The 17,988-nt window shown below is 43.8% G+C and overlaps 1 protein-coding gene and 1 pseudogene across 2 annotated transcripts; one reads left to right on the top strand and one right to left on the bottom strand.

The window, feature by feature from the left end:
- Nucleotides 1-225: 225 nt before the first annotated feature.
- LOC308512052 (translationally-controlled tumor protein-like) lies at nt 226-743 on the bottom strand (the record flags this gene model as incomplete). Its single annotated transcript, XM_081081850.1, has 1 exon — nt 226-743. The coding sequence occupies exon 1, from the start codon at nt 700-702 to the stop codon at nt 226-228; it is 477 nt and encodes a 158-aa protein (XP_080937976.1). The 5' UTR covers nt 703-743.
- A 5,676-nt stretch (nt 744-6,419) lies between these two features.
- LOC308511612 (pleckstrin homology domain-containing family G member 5-like) lies at nt 6,420-10,436 on the top strand (annotated as a pseudogene). Its single transcript has 2 exons — nt 6,420-8,263; nt 10,368-10,436. The product of its transcript is annotated as a pleckstrin homology domain-containing family G member 5-like (transcript).
- The last annotated feature ends 7,552 nt before the right edge of the window (nt 10,437-17,988 follow it).

Raw genomic sequence — 17,988 nt, 5'->3', positions numbered from 1 at the left:
TTATTTTTAGACAACCTATATGACATCTTTTTTTCTTAAAAACGATGCCTCCGCTCCAAATGAATCAAGGTCAAAATAAATGAAGAGCTCAAGATAACATCAGACCCATTTGTCCTAGTCTTGGTGTGTGGATGAAAAGCAGCAGTTACGATGACAGGTGATGGTGCCAAATTGCCCAATTTGTTAACATTTTTCCATTTCTAAACCATCCTTAAAGAAAATCATTTATGGGGTCACACCAACCTCACAGTAGTCCAGCGGAGCAACCATGCCATCTGGATTCATGTTTTCACCAATAAAGAACTGGTAGTTTTTGAAATTGGCAAGGATATGCTTGATTTGTTCTGCAGCCCCTGTCATAAAAGGCTTTACTCTTTCTGGTTTCTGTTCTTCAAGCTTCCCTTTGATTGATTTCATGTAATCTTTGATGTACTTCTTGTAGGCTTCTTTTGTGAAGCTGGTTTCCTGCAAGTGATGGTTCATGACAATGTCAACACCAGTGATTACTGTGCTTTTGGTACCTTCGTCCTCAGGGCCTTCAGCAGAGGCATTTCCACCAACAAGCGAGTCATCAATATTACCCTCTGTCCTACTGACCATCTTCCCCTCTACCTCCAGGCACAGCCCATCTGCGATCTCCCGGATCTTGTAGATATCGGAGAACATCTCATCATGGCTGATGAGGTCCGGGTAGATGATCATGATGGCGGATGGAAGGAGACGGAGGCGCTGCCTTAGCAGGAGCACGGAGCTCGGTGCCAGCGTGGTGCATCCCGAGCGGTGCTGGGGTGGGGGTGGGGGGGCGATAGGCTGAAAAGGCCGACTCAGTCGCTCCCCAACCTCATATAGAGGGCCTCTCTCTCACGCTTTCAACCCCACCACACACAAGGAGGCTTCCCCAAAGCAGAACTCGGATCCTTTTTAAACAAATTAAACAACAACAAAGAGACACAAAAACATCAACACTCTTATACAGGTGCACACAGAACACACTAAAAGTTTACACCAGAGAATGTCCAGCATTAAAAACTACCAAAGCAGTGTCTTTTGTCCCTGGTTCGGGAAACTTCCCCTTTCTAAAATTTCAGTATATTCCCAATGGACTATTCAAAAAAGAAACAAACAAACAAAAAATGGGCTGAGGTCTTTTTTAGTTGCCTCTACCGTCCTTTGTCTGGGGGAATCTTCTGTGAAGATAAATCAGAGGCATGCTTCCTATGGGGAAAAACAGGGTATAGACATTTATTAACTTCAGAATAGTTCTGAGACAGTCTCTAAAATTTTTTTATTACTTTCCATCTTATTGGAAGAAATTTTTTTCTATGCTTTTCTTTAGAAGCTTCTAATTTCCAAATCAAGATATGCTTCCCATATACTCACTCAGTTTAATTTCAGAGCCGACATTTTCTAATTTCTGCATGCAAAATATTAACATAGGTACCCCAAACAAACTGCATTTTGGCCATTTCTCAGTTAACATTTTCTAGTTAAATATTCCCATTTCTGTAAAGTACTTGCTTGCAAGTAAAGGCTTCCGATCAGGAGTATTAAATGAGGGCTGGGGTCTTGGGAGCTTCTGGCCTTGGAGGCACAATTTCCCATGTTAATTTTTTTATTTTGGATATCTGTAGTCTGAGCAAACTTTCTAGACATGTTATGCAGTGGGTCAAATGTGGCCTCAGTTTCTCTCCCGGCTGTCTAAAACCACAGGAAAGGTTTAGGGCCGGGCAGACCAAGCCTTATGGTGGCTCCTTAGATGAGCCATTTAGTCCATTATAGTTATGTTGGGACTTCCCTATGGGGCTCCAGCACTTCTGACACCTCCACAAAAATTCTTAGTCACCTAAGAACACCCCAGAATCGAACTATTCTAAAAAGAAATGTTGCCCCTTCACCTTTGGAGCTGAATGAGTTCAGCTCATTTATATGGCGAAGGCTATTTTTGCTCAGACTCTCAGCAATTCCAATTGAAAAGCCAAAATCAAAACCAGCCACCCATTTTTTTTCCTCCAGTCCCGCCTTAGCTTGGGTTCTGTCAACCCTGGTTCCACCTGGAGAATTTTAAAACACAGCTCAGATAAAGTCAGACCCTCTACAAAAGCAAGGGAAGGTCCTGGATCCAAGAGACAACTCACCCACGTTCACCCAATGGGCAGAGAACCGGCGGGCTCAGTGGGCCCTTTGCTGGATCCTAGCACCCAGTCAAAGTCCAAGGGATGGTCCTGGGTGAGTTTCTTTCGAATCCTGCCACGACTATGCCAAGTAATGTTAATGTAAAAACCATTGAAACCTGTAAAGAATTTTTGTGAGTTTATTTGAGCCAAACTGTTGACATATGCCAGGAAGCAGAACCTCAAGGAATTGAGATAATACTCCAGAGAATGGCAGGGTTACATTTGTATTTATACATTTGCAATCAAAGCAGGGACATAGGTGGGTTACATGAAATTCATTGGTGATGGATTAAGGAGGTGGGATAAAACAAAACAGGGGAAACCCCTGGGATTGGATAAAAAGTGAAATGATGGACACATACTTAGGTGGGTGCAAGATCAATTAGCATAACAATGAAGGAATTTGTGGTATCTGACCTGGAGCTCAGCACATTAGGCTGTGCCCCAGGGGCTCCAGAAAAAGGGAAGTTACAAGTTACCCAGACATTTCAAGGGTATGTTATCATAGATGCAAAAAGACAGGTAGGCTCAGTTAAGGTAAAGGTTGACCTTGTCAGTGAAGATACCGGCCTAGGACATAACTGCCCACCATAACTGCTTTCAGTTAAAGTTTAATTTCAGACCATCCTTTGTGGTTACTTTAGGTCTCTGAGTTTGCAAGACTGCCATGCAGGCCTCCCCTGAGCTTGTCAGGTCAGCATGTGGCCCCTTTCGTCCACACTATCTACTTAGTTTCTCAAGAGCATTAACCCAAGGATGTGTAGGAATTTTTTAGTATGCAAATACCAGACTCTATTTCCCTTAAAGCTAAAGAAGGAGTCCCAACGGCCATGCAAAGGTACCCACCTTCACCAAGATGAGCCACATTATAGTATAGACATTTAAAAATAGCACATTGGCACTTCCTTCTCAAACTGAGAAGTGACAGTGGTTAAGACTTGCCCATGGACAAGTTAGCCTGTAAGATTATGAAATTATTTACATGGGATCAATATTTTATTCTCAAAGTTTCCTCAGAGTTGATTGAAGCCAAAGGCATTCTTGTCAAATTTAGTTTATTAATCAATTGCCTAAGGCATCCCTCTCATCTGTAAATTGAAGATGATAATCAGAGTTCTTTGTAGAGATAAAGTGAAGATAGGAAGCAAAGCATGCAAAGTACTCAGCCAGAGGCTGGTCCACAGTAAGATCTCTCAATGACTGTTTACATTAGAGTAATTCCAGATTTAAAATAATTACCAAACTTTTCTCAACTCAGGTTGTCTTGATGCCACTAACACTGTTTCAAGAAAGGTGAAAGGGTAGAGATAACACCACAGAATTCTTCAGAATGCTGCCCTTGGTCTAGTTACAGATCTTTGATGATTAACCATGGAGATGCTGATAAAAATCACAATGCATTTTATTTTATTTATTTATTTAATTAAAAAAATAATTCTTTATTGTTGAAAGTATTACATTATGTCCCTCTCTTTCCCCCATTGGTCCCCTCTAGCCTGCCCTTGCCCGAGACCCCCTCTGTCCCATTGTCTGTGTCCTATCCTTGGGCCATGCACATATGCATACAAGCTCCTTGGTTGATTACCTCCCACCCACCCACCCTCCCCCGCCTTTCCTCCAAGTTTCTGCACTCTGTCCTATGCTTTTTTAGAACTTTAATTCCCTCCTCTGTGAAACCAGGCTGACCAATGGCTACATCACACAGATGTTGAAACAAACAAACAGGATAACTTATGTAGAATTGTTTTTAAAAATGCATATACCCACATATAAAGCATTATTGGGATTTTAGGGCTTTGTTTTTAGTAAATAAAAAATCAATATGTTGAATTATCTCTCAGAGTATTGAAAACCCATTAACATTATTTGTATTCATAAAACCTCATAGGGGGTTTAAAATGATTAGCTTTTGAACTTCACAACTATCAAATCAGAGCAAAATTGCGAAGGCGCAGAGCAGAGAGCTGACACATGGTTTTCCCCTATCTTCTCTCTGCAACCCATCTAGATTGCACTCGGTCTTTCTAGTTAGCCAGTCTAGACATGTGTTTCTTGCCACTAATGTCTTTCAATTTCTTGTACATGAAAACTATAAAAGATGCTGAGTGCCTTGACCATGCCCTAAAGAAAAGTAAAGAATGCTTCCATTTTTAAATTGACCAATGTAAAATTTAACATGGAAATGCTCATTAATCTTATTTTTCTCTTCTGTTTTTATTATTGAATTTATTGGGGTAACATTGATTAGTAAAATGATACGGATTTCAGGTATACAATTCTACAATGCATCATCTGTATATTGTATTGTGTGTTTACCACCCCAAATGAAGTCTCCTTCCATCACCATTTATCCTCCTTATACCTCCTTCTATCTCCCCTGACCCCTCTTCCTTCTGACAATCACCATACTGTTGTCTGTGTCCATGAATCTTTATTTCTTTTGCTTAATCCCTTCACCATTCTTACCTAGCCTCCCAACCCCCTATCGTCTGATAGCTGTCAGTCTATATCCATGAGTCTGTATCCACTTTGTTGGAAATTAGATTCCTAACATATAAGTGAAATCATATGGTACTTGTATTTTTCTGACTGCCTTATTTTGTTTTATAATACTCTCAGGTTCATCCAGGCAGGTAAATATCCAAAAGGGACAGCTATAAAAAATGGCAATAATTGTGGATGAAAGGGGCCACATGATAACCTGACAAGCTCAGGGAAGGCCTTCATGGTAGTCTTGCAAACTCAGAGACCTAAAGTAACCACAAAGGATGGTCTGAAATTAAACAAACTATAAGCAGTTATGGTGGGTAGTTACATCTTAGGCCGGTAACTTCACTGACAAGGTCAGCCTTTACTTTAACTGAGCCTATCTGTCTTTTTGCATCTATGATAACATACCCTTGAAATGTCTGGGTAACTTGTAACTTCCCTTTTTCTGGGCCCCCTGGGGCACAACCTAATGTGCCTGGGCTTCAGGACAGACACCACAAATTCCTTCATTGTTATGTTAATTGTTCCTGCACCCACCTAAGTATGTATCTATCATTTTACTTTTTATCCAATCCCAGGGGTTTCCCTGCTTTGCTTTCTCCCGCCTCTCTAGTTTATCACCAATGGATTTCATGTAACACACCTACATCCCTTTGGTTTGATTGCAATCTAATCTAATAATAGACAAAAAGGGTAAGTGACCATACCTTCGCTGTACCTCCCATTGGCTAATCAGCACGATATGCAAATTAACTGCCAACAAAGATGATGGTTAATTTGCATACGTAGGCTCCAAGCAGTGGAGCAGTGAAGCCTGATGGAAGCCCTGTGTGTTTATGCACTCTGGGGGTGCAAAGGTCCGGTCCTAGGCAGAGGCCAATGGCGCAACTTCCAACTCCAAGAAGCGGCCTGGGGGCTGGAAGGCGGCTCCTCTGACCACAGTGCTGGAGTCCCAGCTGCTCCACCCGGAGAGGAGCAGAGAAAGGCCCGAGCCTCCCTCAAGGTGACCCGAAACCCCCATCCACACCAGGCAGGCTGCTGGGACTGTGCGGGAGGACTCACCTCCAAGTCCAGCTGGTGGCCCTGCCGCAGCCATGGCACTCTTGGGTGCAGGCCCCAGCAGGACGCAGGGTGGCGGCGGGCGCGTCATGAGACCTGGGCTCCTCGCCTGCCTTCGCCGGCTTCCTCCTGCTTCAGGGCCTCGTCCTCCACTGCCTCCTCCTCCCCAGTGTCCAGAGCAGTGGACCCACCAAGGGCACTCCCCACTGTCAGAGGGGGTGAATGGAGCGGCGGGGACTCCCGGGTGAAGGGTCGCCCTGGGGAGGAGTCCCGACACCTCCACGCCCCATTCCTGAAGCGCTGCCCAGGCCCTGAGCATAGCGTGGAGCCATGCAGGCCTGGAGGGCGCGGGTGGGAGCTGGTGCACATGGGCCTGGTGCAGCGGGACGCTGGGGAGCCACCCGCCTCCCGGGTCCTCCTCCTGCTTCAGGGCCTTGCCCTCCTGGGTGCAGGCCCCAGCAGGTCGCAGGGTGGTGGCGGGGGCGCCATGAGTCCTGGGCTCCTCGCCTGCCTTCTGAGGCCTCCTCCTGCTTCAGGGACTCGCCCTCCGTGGTGTCCTCCTCTCCAGTACCCAGAGCAGCGGACCCACTGAGGGCGCTCCCCGCTGGCCGAGGGGGTGAATGGAATGGCGGGGACTCCCGGGTGAAGGGTCGCCCTGGGGAGGAGTCCCGACACCTCTACGCCCCACTCCTGTTCAGCAACATCCCCGAGATTGCGGGTTTGCGATGCAGGCTGTGGGGCAGCGTGATGGCGCCAGTGGTGGAGAAGGCGCTGGGCACGCGGGGCTGCTGCAGCCCGGGACCTCCTCAAAGGCTTCGAGATGTTCGGCTCCCTCTTCAAGCCCTACATCCGGTACTGCATGGAGGAGGAGGGCTGCATGGAGTACATGTGCAGCCTGCTGTCCGACAACAACCTCTTCCGGGCCTACTTGACGTGGGCGGCGGGGAAGCACCAGCAGTGCCAGCGGCTGAAGCTGAGCGACATGCTCGCCAAGCCCCACCAGCGGCTCACCAAGTACCCGCTGCTGCTCAAGTCGGTGCTGAGGAAGAGGGACGAGCCGCGTGCCAAGGAGGCCGTCATCACCATGGTCAGCTCCGTGGAGCGCTTCATCCACCACGTGAACACGTGCATACGGCAGCAGCTGGTGGCCATGGTGAGCCGCATGGACGCCTACGAGGTGGTGGAGGGTAGCAACGATGAGGTGGACAAGCTCCTGAAAGAATTTCTGCACCTGGACCTGACCGAGCCCATCCCTGGTGCCTCCCCGGAGGAGACGTGTCAGCTGCTGTTGGAGGGGCAGCCTGAGGATGAAGGAGGGAAAGCACAGCAAGATGGATGTGTACTGCTTCCTCTTCACGGACCTACTCTTAGTGACCAAGGCAGTGAAGAAGGCTGAGAGGACCAAGGTCATCAGGCCACCACTGCTGGTGGACAAGATCGTGTGCCGGGAGCTGCGGGACCCTGGCTCCTTCCTCCTCATCTACCTGAACAAGTTCCACAGCGCCGTGGGGGCCTACACGTTCCAAGTCAGTGGGCAGGCTCTGTGCCAGGGCTGGGTGGACTCCATTTACAATGCCCAGAGCCAGTTGCAGCAGCTGCGTGGGCAGGAGCAGGGGGCAGCCAGCAGCACCTGCAGAGCCTGGAGGAGGAGGAGGAGGAGCAGGAGGACGAGGAGAAAGAGGAGGGTGGGGAGAGTAGCACTTCCGCCGCCAGCTCCCCCACCATCCTGCGCAAAAGCAGCAACAGCCTGGACTCCCAGCACTGCGCCTCGGACAGCTCCACGGAGACCCTGGCCATGGTGGTGCTGGAGCCCAGGAGACGCTCCCCTCTCCCGAGTTCGAGGGCGGCCCCTTCAGCTCCCAGTCGGACAAGATGTCCTTCGGTACCACCGCCTCATCTGTCACACTGACCAGTGAACTGCTGGCCCTGGACCCGGGGCACGGCTGCTCCTGCTCCATGGACTCTGCCTACGGCACCCTCTCCCCCATCTCCTTGCAAGACTTTTCGACCCCAGCCCCTGTGGTGGAGCCAGTGCCCCGGCCCCTAGATTTACCACAGGCCCCTTCACCCCCGCCCTTGCCCCTCCTCCGCCGTCGCACCCCTGTGCTGCTGCTGCCCCACGCACATCACCTGCTCAAGTCCAAATCTGAGGCCAGCCTCCTGCAGCTGCTGGCAGCGGCCGCCACCAAGGTGGCGCCCCCAGCCCCCGCTGCAGCCTGTCGGAACTCTGCTTGGCTGCCACAGCCACCGGCACTAGGACTCGGGGCTCCCTTCAGGAAGCTGGGCCCCGCTGTAATTGTAGGGGCGCACCCAGCCCTGGCAGTGGCTCCCAGCTATCATAGATGGAGGGCAGGACCACCTGCCTGGCGGGGGAGCCCGAAGGGCCCAGCAGGAGGAGCAGAGAGCTGCCCTCAGGGACCTCCCCCAGGGTCCAGCCTGAGCCGCCCCCTGGGATCTCTGCCCAGCACAGGAAGCTGACGCTGGCCCAGCTCTACCGCATCAGGACCACCCTGCTGCTTAACTCCCAGGCCCTGAGCACAGTGTGGAGCCGCCATGCCTGGAGGGCGCGGGGGGGAGGGGGGGGTGGCGGGCACACGTGCTCCTGGTGCAGTGGGACTTGCTGGGGAGCCTCCCACCTTCCCCGGGAGGCCTCAGGCCCTGGCGCCCAACGAGGAAGGGCCGCAGCGGACACCAGGTCCTGAAGGCTGCCCTGAAAGCCACAGAAAGACAACCTGCTGCTGGAGGGCAGGCATGCGGTGCTCCGAGAAGATGCTGGAGGTAGGGAAGGAAGGTCATGGAAGGGAACAATTGCAAGGGGAGATCCCGAAGGTTCTGAAAGCAGAGGACCAGCTCCCTGCAGACCTGAGCTCCGTGTGGGCCTCTTTCTCGGCCTGTGGAAGCGGTGCAGACACAGGAGGAGGTGGTGGACCGGGGCTGCGCCCAAGGAAGACTCGGAGGAAGCAACGTGTGGACAGGGCCAGGCGGAGCAGGCAGGCCCGTGCGGAGCCCGCTGGAGCGCAGCCAGACCCCAAGGCGACCCCCAAGCCAGGCCCCAGGGAGAAGCAAGCAGATGCCACTCCACTCGCTGGAGAAGACCATTGAGCAGAAAACTAAAGAAACCGATTTTACATCATTTCCCAGGTGGAGAACAGTTGGCATGTAAGCCCCTGACCAGTGCCCAGCCTCTCCTCTGTCTGTCTATCTCACTCTTAGGTACCATGTTCTTTGCTCTCTCTTAACTGCAACTCATTTTTAAACTAGATTGCTTTTAAAAGAAGACTAAATAAAGTTTCCCTTAAGTTATTTAGGCGGTGCTGGAGTTCCTGGGGGCCGGATTAGAGACACAAACACACAGGGGAGCCCGGCACCCAGCAGTCCCAAGCCCTGCTGAGGCGGTGCTGGGGCTGTTGGGGGCTTGATCAGAGACACAAACCAGCAGGCCTGGCATCCAGCAGCCCCAAGGCCCACTACCTTGGTGCTGGGGCTGCTGGGGGCTGGATCAGAGACACAAACATGCAGGCCTGGCACCCAGCAGCCCCAAGCCCCACCATCACGGTGCTGGGGCTGCTGGGGGGATCAGAGACACAAACCCGCAAGCCTGGCACCCAACAGCCCCGGCACAGCAGACCCAAACCCCGCCATCACGGAGCTGGGGATGCTGGGGGCAGAATCAGAGACACGAACCTGCAGGCTCAGCACCCAGCAACCTAAGGCCCACCACCTCGGTGCTGAGGCTGTTGGGGGCCTGATAGAAGACACAAACAAGCGGGGAGTTGGGGGGGACCTGTACCCAGCAGCCCCAAGGCCCACCACCTTGGTGCTGGGGCTGCTGGGGCCCTGATCGCAGACACAGATCCGCAGCCCCAGCACCCAGCAGCCCCAAGCCCCGCCATCAAGGTGCTGGGGCTGCTGGGGGTATCAGAGACACAAACCCGCAGGTCCAGCACCCAGAAGACCCAAGGCCTTTGCGGCAGCTCTAAGGAACAGCAAGCCAAGCGATAGGAAGCAGCAAGCAGGTGGGCGGTAAGGAGGGAGGGGTCCCAGACTGCGAGAGGGCACAGGCTGGGCTAAGGGACCCCCCCCCCAGCCATCCCCAGTGCACGGATTTCGTGCACCGGGCCTCTAGTCTACATATATAAAAAGCCAGTGACAGGAACACTGGAACGACCAGTCGCTATGATGCCCACTGTGGCCAGAAAACCTGCCCGGGCCTGCTGGACCCCACCCATGCACAAATTCGTGCACTGGGCCTCTAGTATATAAATATAGATGTAATTTGCCATTCTCCGGAGCATTATCGCAATTTGTTGAGGTTCTGCTTCCCAGCATTTGTCGACAGTTTGGCTCAAATAAACTCACAAGAATACTTTATAGGTTTGAATATTTTTATGTTAACAAAGGCATTTAAGAGCTTTAAGGAAAATCATTTTATTTAGCATAATATTTTTAACACTAATTTTAAAGTGCACACTCAGTACTTGTGGTAACTGGTGATAATAAAAATACTATCAAATTAGAGGCCATTTACTGTGTGTTTCCTAAGCCGGAAACTTCTTTTAGAAATAACATAAGATGGCAGAAGGAAGAAGTGTGTTTCATACCATGGTTTACCTTGTTGTTGCTATTCTTCTTTCTATACCTCAGGTTTTTTCCTCCATCACCTTGACCCACAAGAAGGACCATGGGGAATGTGTATGCAATAACATGGCCTAGAGAGTTACTAGGCCAAGACCAACTGTGGCATGCCTTGGACACATTCTCTTTTCTCTCTGTCAGTTCTTGACCCTCAGTTCCTGACCTCTGGTTGGCTTCTATTCCTTCTTATTATTTCAATACTAGGATCAATTGCCCAGGGCTTTTTTCACTGGGCTGCCTCTCATCCATCTATGCTTGTCCTTGCTCTATAACATGGAAATAGTATATCTTGTCTTAAAGAAGCATTGGCAAGATTAAATCAGAAGATGCTTTGTCCAACACTTAGTATATAAGTTCAACAAGTTACAGATATTGTAACAGATTATCTACTTATATTGCTACATTGTCTAAAAAACATTAATTAAAATGAAAGCATCTTCTCTTTAAAGACACATGTTTCTCACCACTAATGTCTTTCACTTTCCTACACTTGACAACTATAAAGGATGCTGATGGCCTTAAATTTTATACTAAATTGAATTTTGTATATATTTTTTTACTTTCCTTCTACTAAGTCTCTTTGACTTTGGGTTCACTGCATTATATATTTAAGTTTTGTCATTTTCTCAAATAATTAATTTAAGTTATTTTGAAATTTGATTCCCAATTTCCCACTTGTCTCATCATGTGGTCCTTTATTCAGCCAGATATTGAACGCCCATAGCCAATTTTGTGCAGTGATCTGATATGCAACTTTTTTGTGTGTAAAATGAGTTTGCCATTAAACAAACCCATGCAACGAGTTAATTTATGTTGTTAAGATACATCATCATAAATTGCTAAGTCTGACATCTCAGTTAATAAAAATAAAATAGTCTCTCTCTTTTATCACTTTGAATTTTTTTCAAATATAATTTATTTGGAAAGGAAGATAAACAATCCAATAAAAAAAAAAATGGGCAAAGGACCTAAATAGACACTTTTCAAAAGAGGACATACAGAAGGCCAAGAGACATATGAAAACATGCTCAAAGTCACTAATCATCTGAGAGATGCAAATCAAAATGACAATGAGGTATCATCTCACACCTGTCAGAATGGTTATCATCAACAAATCAACAAATGACAAGTGCTGGCAAGGATACGGAGAAAAAGGAACCCTCGTGCACTGCTGGTGGGAATGCAGACTGGTGCAGCCACTGTGGAAAACAGTATGGAATTTCCTCAAAAAGTTAAAAATAGAACTCCCATTTGATCCAGTAACCCCACTTCTAGGAATATATCCCAAGAAATCAAAAACACCAATCAGAAAGGACATATGCACCCCTATGTTCATAGCAGCACAATTTACAATAGCTAAGATTTGGAAACAGCCTAAGTGCCCATCAGCAGATGAATGGATGAAAACACAGTGGTCTATCTACACAATGGAATACTACGCTGCTATTCCATTTGCATCAACATGGATGGACCTGGAGAGCATTATGCTAAGTAAAATAATCCCATCGGAGAAAGATGAATATCACATGATCTCACTCATTTGTGGAATATAATGAATAACATAAACTGATGAACAAAAATAGGTCCAGAGACAAAGAAACACTGAACAGACCGTCAAACCTCAGAGGGAAGGAAGGGGAGGGCTGGGGTGGGGGGAAGCTAAGAGATCAACCAAAGGACTTATATGCATGCATATAAGCATAACCAATGGACACGGACACTAGGGTGGTGTGGGCTTGTCCTGGGGCACAGGAGTGGGCGGGGAGAGGTCAATGGGGGAAAAAGAAGACATATGTAATACTTTAAACAATATAAATAAACAAATATTATTGATATTTGAAAAAAATATATATATATAATTTGGACCATTTTTATTGAACTATGGAATACTCACAAAAATGTTCACAAATTATAAATGCATAGTGAGAATAATTTCACAATCTGAACACAACCCTGTGGCCATGCTGCCTGTTTAACTCTTGAATGCAAGAGCACAAGCCCTTAAGTCCAGCAGTTCTCCTCTCCCGCTTTCACATTTAGAATCTGTGAACATTTCCCACAAAAACTTAGAATATTCACAGGGTGGTGCAGTAATAGGACAAAGATAAATCTTGAGATAAAGGGCTGTTTCCACCAAGCTTGGGTATAAAATTTCACTTTCTTTTTAAAATTATTTATTTATTTAATTTAAAATTTATTTTTAATTACAATTGACACACAGTATTATGTTATTTTACATGTACAACATAGTGATTCAACATTTATATACTTTACAAAGTGAGCACTACAATAACTCTAGTGACCATCTGTCATTGTACATGGTTATTATGATGTGTATTCTCACTTTCTAAACAAGACTAATAACAATATATTATAGGCTTTATTATTCATATAAAAGTAAAATGCATGTAATGATTAGCATTGTGGCCATAAGGGAAGAATTGTAAGTACATTAATATTAGGTTTTTATGCCATATGTGAAATGGTGGTAATTCACATAGAATAATGATTTTAAGCAATAAAATAAATTTTAAAAATGAGGCCCTCTTCAGGGTGTTTCTGTTTTAAATCTTGAAGTTGTGTCTATCTAAAATTATTGTTATGGGCAGTCTGGTGTTCTTACAAACTTGAATGGAAAGATTCTAGTTAAGAATCTCATAAATGTCTGCTCAAAGAACAAAAGAAAATATTTAGTTCTGACACCTTTTCCTCTTTTGGATTCCATCACTTGTCTCTCCTGAGTATTTCACTAGTTAGAACTAGTAGTTAGAACTAGTAAATGAGGCCAACCCTTTTACTTCACATCATAAAAAAGTGAAAATTGTGTTAAGTTTTGCTGTGGGCACAGGAGAGTAACTGCATAGCTATTGTCAGGGCAGACTGAGCATGCCTATGCCATTAGAAATGCTATATTTTAGCAACCTATAGGAAAAAATACCTCAAACTAGTTGAGCTGTCTTTGATCTCATAATATTAAATGCCTGGCACTTAAAAAAATAGAGAGAGAAACACCTGGCATTTCAACTTAAACTAAAAGTGCAGGAGGATTAATAATGAGGCCAAGATGGATCTGGAGAGCATGTTGCTAAGTGAAATAAGCCAGCCAAAGAAAGATGAGCATCAAATGATCTTATATGTGGACTCTAATGAACAAAATAGATCCAGAGACATAGAAGTATGGATCTCAGAGAGAAGGGGTGGGGGGTTGAGGAAGTGGGTGGGTGGGAAGAGATCAATCAAAGAACTTGTATGCATATATGCATAACCCATGGACACAGACAATAGAGTGGTGAAGGCTTAAGCGGGAACAGGGAAGTAGAGGGGGACAGGCTAAAAGAGGTCAATGGGGGGAAAAAAGAGAAAAATGTAATATTTTCAACAATAAATACAAAAAAATAAAATAAATAAAAATAATAAAAATAATGAGGTCAAGGTTGTGAGTAGGTTTATTTTCATAGAAGGCATGATTTCATGTAGGTCAGCACTAAGGTAGGATGCAGTTAAAAAGGCACATGGACCAGAACCCACTAGAAGAGTTGGCAGAGCTCAATAGCACAGAAAAATAAACTCAAAGAATAAAGGAAAAATTGTGTCTAATAGTGTGCTTATAGAGGTTTAGCAATACAAAGTGTTATTTTCAAATAATCTTTATGTAATTTCTATGTTAGGTGATATGTTCAGACCTTTCTGAATCCAATTAACCTAAAATAAAAGAAATGGTATGGGTACTTTTGAGAAAATGGTAATTCTACATATGGCAAAAAATTGTTCTTTCTTTTGCTGTAACTATTATTTTAATCTACTCCAAGCCTGGACTGCATTTCAGACACTTGAAATGATAGAAAATGACTGTCTGGTTGTTCAAATATTTTCTCATAGACTTGATGAACAGTGAGAAAATGCCTCCACTTGGGTAGTTAAGAGTAAATGATTACAGGTAAGTCCTTCCAGAAAAAGTCTTTATAAAAAGCCAAATTCTGAATCCCTTAGATATTTTATAATGTTTTGAAATTCCTTATTTGATGCTGTAAGTTAACATAAACTGATGAACAAAAATAGAGCCAGAGGAAAAAAGAAACATTTTAGAATATAATAAAAGCAATCCTGTTATTTTCAGATTTTTAATATTTCCTATAACTTTTGTGATATTATACTATGTTAGCACAGTTTTGGTATTATTATATTTAAAATCCTTTTTTCCTTGGAATATTAATGTTTACTCCATGTAATATTACATTAAAATCATTTTTCTTGAAATATTAATGTTTATTGCATGTAAATGGCTAATTATTTTGTATCTACAATCTGGTAATAGATTTATTTTGTATATTGTAAAAATAAAAAATAATTTAAAAAGTCATATTTAAAATTTAGTGCAAATAGCAAGACTAATATTCTTTTTGTAAAATATCAAGCTCTAGTTTGTATTGTTATAAACTGTTTCCCTTTTCCCAAGTCATTGAAATATCTTGTATGTTAGACTCATATTATCCATGCTCAGCTATCTACCATATTCGTCAAAAACTTCCCCAGGACTTTTGGATATCTAGTGAGTAATGCTGTAAATGTACTTCTTGACTTAGATTTCTGTATTTGGAAAAGGTTCATCTTTAGAGAGAGGAAAGAATGAGGCCATCTCAAAAAGAAAATTAAATCACTGACAAAAACTGAAGAGGATTTTGAGCTGTTTAAGAACTTGTATTCTAGTAGTTCCCAAAGCCTTATATAGCTTAGGGGCCAGAGAAGCAAAGAAAAAGAAAAAGAAATAAAGGAAAAGGAAAAGGAAAAGAAAAGAAAAAGAAAAGAAAAGAAAAGAAAAGAAAAGACTATTTATTTGGGATATATCTTGGGAGGGATATAATATTACATAAAGTAATAAAAATGTTTGGTGGTCTTAATGAAAAAAAAATGTTAGCAGAACTGAAATTAAACTGAATTCTTTCTCTTAAAAATAAAATCCAATACAAAAAAATGCATGTTTTTTTTATGTTCTATCTATATATACCAGATGGATTATTACTTATTACCTATACTTGCAAAAATGTTTCTCTAGTAAATACATTTTCTAATCAGTGGTAAACATGAAAATATATTACATGCATGCAGATGTCTGTGTGTGTGTATGTGTGTGTATTATATATACATGTGTACATACATTTATGTGTATATATGTGATAATTATGCAGAAATTACTATTTTTGACTGATGACAAGCTCTTGCAAGGAGCTAAGCTTTCTGTAGGATGAAGGAAAAAAATTTTTTTTAAAGTGGAAATTGTTTAGAAGCAGGTACCTGTAATATCTGCAGGCCATGATTTACAGCAGGAAAAAGATAACTCTATACTGAGTTATAAATAACCACCACCACCAACAAAAGAGAACTCTCTGCACATATGAGAGATGCACTTTACAACTTAGGAAGTTTTCCCAGGCATATACTCATTTGATTCCCTTAACATTATGTGAACACTGTTACAAGTTTAATGTTGTAAAGAACCATTTTATCAAATCTATAGATTCTGTGGGTCATAAATTTCGAAAAGACACAGTAGACAATTCTTTTTTCTTTTGTATAATGTCTAGGGATTCAGTCAGGAAACATGAAGGCTGAGGTTGAATTGTTATTATGTGGGGCTCATTCATCTGGGCTGCCAGAACTTGAAGACTAAAGCTGACAACAGAAAAAAACATCTATACATGGCCTCCCTTGTGACTTGGCATCCTTACAGCTTGACAGCCTCAGAGTAATTGGAGTTCTCACATGGTCACCCAAGGATCCAAGAGCTAGTGTTCTAGTGTAAAAGGCAGAAGGAGCACTGTTTTTTGTGATTGGGCCTTAAAAATCAAGCAGCATAATTTCCATACCATTCTATTCATTAAAAGTGAGTCACAAACCCATTCAGATTAAATGGGATAAGAATTAATGTCCATGTATTAGAAAGGAAGTGATTGTGTTCGAGGAGGACTTGTAGAATATGGGATATTTTTGCAGCCATCTATTGAAAATACAATATGCCACAGAAGATAAAGGTTCAAAGAGATTGAATGCTTTGCTGACCCAGAACAGTAAGGTAAAACCAACAGCAGGCAATTGACTGGAAGACAACATTGTGATCTACAAATCATTGTTCAAAATCTATAGCAAAACAAGTGAGATGAAATTGTATCACAGCCACAAAAAGGAAGTATGGACTTCAATATAACAATAATACTTTAAACCTTCAAAATTTAAAAGTTAATCTTTGATACCTATTTTTCTTTTGAGGACCCTTCTTTGTCCCCTCTCTAGATTAATTTCTGATATCCTGGTTGTTCTGAGCTATATTCAACATTCAGGAAATATCTTAATCTAATGCAATGTTAGAGTAGATTTCCCATTGCCAAAATCATAAAAGGAGATTTGTGTTGTACAATGTAATTATATCTGGTGGGACTGTTTCACAGCAGACATACATTTTTCCTGAGGGTTTTCATCAGTGCCGAGTCAATTTTTGTCTGGCGTGCTGCTTATTTCTCAGCATGCTGGATCTTGGAGAATTTTCCCTGCAGCAGCTGAGTGTCATCAATGAGGAGATATGTCTTAAACAAGAGCGCTCTCCCATGATGGTATTCAAGATCCCGAGGGGAAGTGGGCCTTCACTGGAGATGCAATTGGAGAAAGACAGTAAGGATTTCCCAGCTCAGTAGCTGAGCCAGGCTTCCTATTCCCAGAGCAGCAGCATCGCTGGGGGAATTATGACAGGATGTTTCCCAGGTGCACTGATGATGTGGTGAGCAGGGCCCTGGCATCTGAGGAAGGGAAGGACTCAATGGCAAAAGGCAAATGTGTTTCATACATTGTTTATAATTGTGACTCAACTAAATTACATGTCATTAAACCCATATTCAGGCTACTTCAGTCTTCCTAAATAGAGGGCCTATCGTGTTCCCACCATCAGTGGATGCCTAACTAACAAAGCATTAAAGTGAAGAAAAGATTGTCCAAATGACTCTCCTTATGTTCTTTTGGATGACTTCTTGCTATGGTCCTTTTGCTCCATATTTAGCATTACCAACCACATCTATTTTGCCCAGGTCACAGCTGTTCTTTTCAGGCAGTCAATATTTTTCTCAGTCTTAATAAATCCAGCAAGGCTACTGATATAAATAGCTTTCAGAAGGATAAAAACTAATAGGCAAACAAAGGGCTTAATCTTTTACAAAATTCAGTTGCATTGAGACATAGTAGATAAATCATATTTGAGAATCAGTCCATACTTTGTGACTGTCTGACTTTGCTGAATTCCTAGTCTTTCTGAATTTTAGTTTCACCTCTTCAAAATCAGTTATAAATGTATCACATAGAATTGCTATACACTTTAAATTAAATATATTTAAACAAATATAAAATCATCTCAAAAATTATGTATGTAATATTAACAAAGTTGGTTAAAATTGGCAGTTCCTTGTTCCCAGTCCAAGTATGTCCGGGACAGGGCACAAGAATCTACATTAATAAGTTCCCTCTACAACTCCAGTCTTGGAATAATACCATAAGTAGAACACACCACTCAATAGAGATAGAAATGAAGAACAACAATGATACTTTTAAAAAGTATAGAAAAACCTAACATGAGCAGATATCCTTTCAG

Source organism: Myotis nattereri (genome assembly GCF_964212035.1).
Source record: "Myotis nattereri genome assembly, chromosome: X".
Taxonomy (NCBI): Eukaryota; Metazoa; Chordata; class Mammalia; order Chiroptera; family Vespertilionidae; genus Myotis; species Myotis nattereri.
Note: the sequence above shows the minus strand (reverse complement) of the source record. Positions and strands in the feature narration are given on the sequence as shown.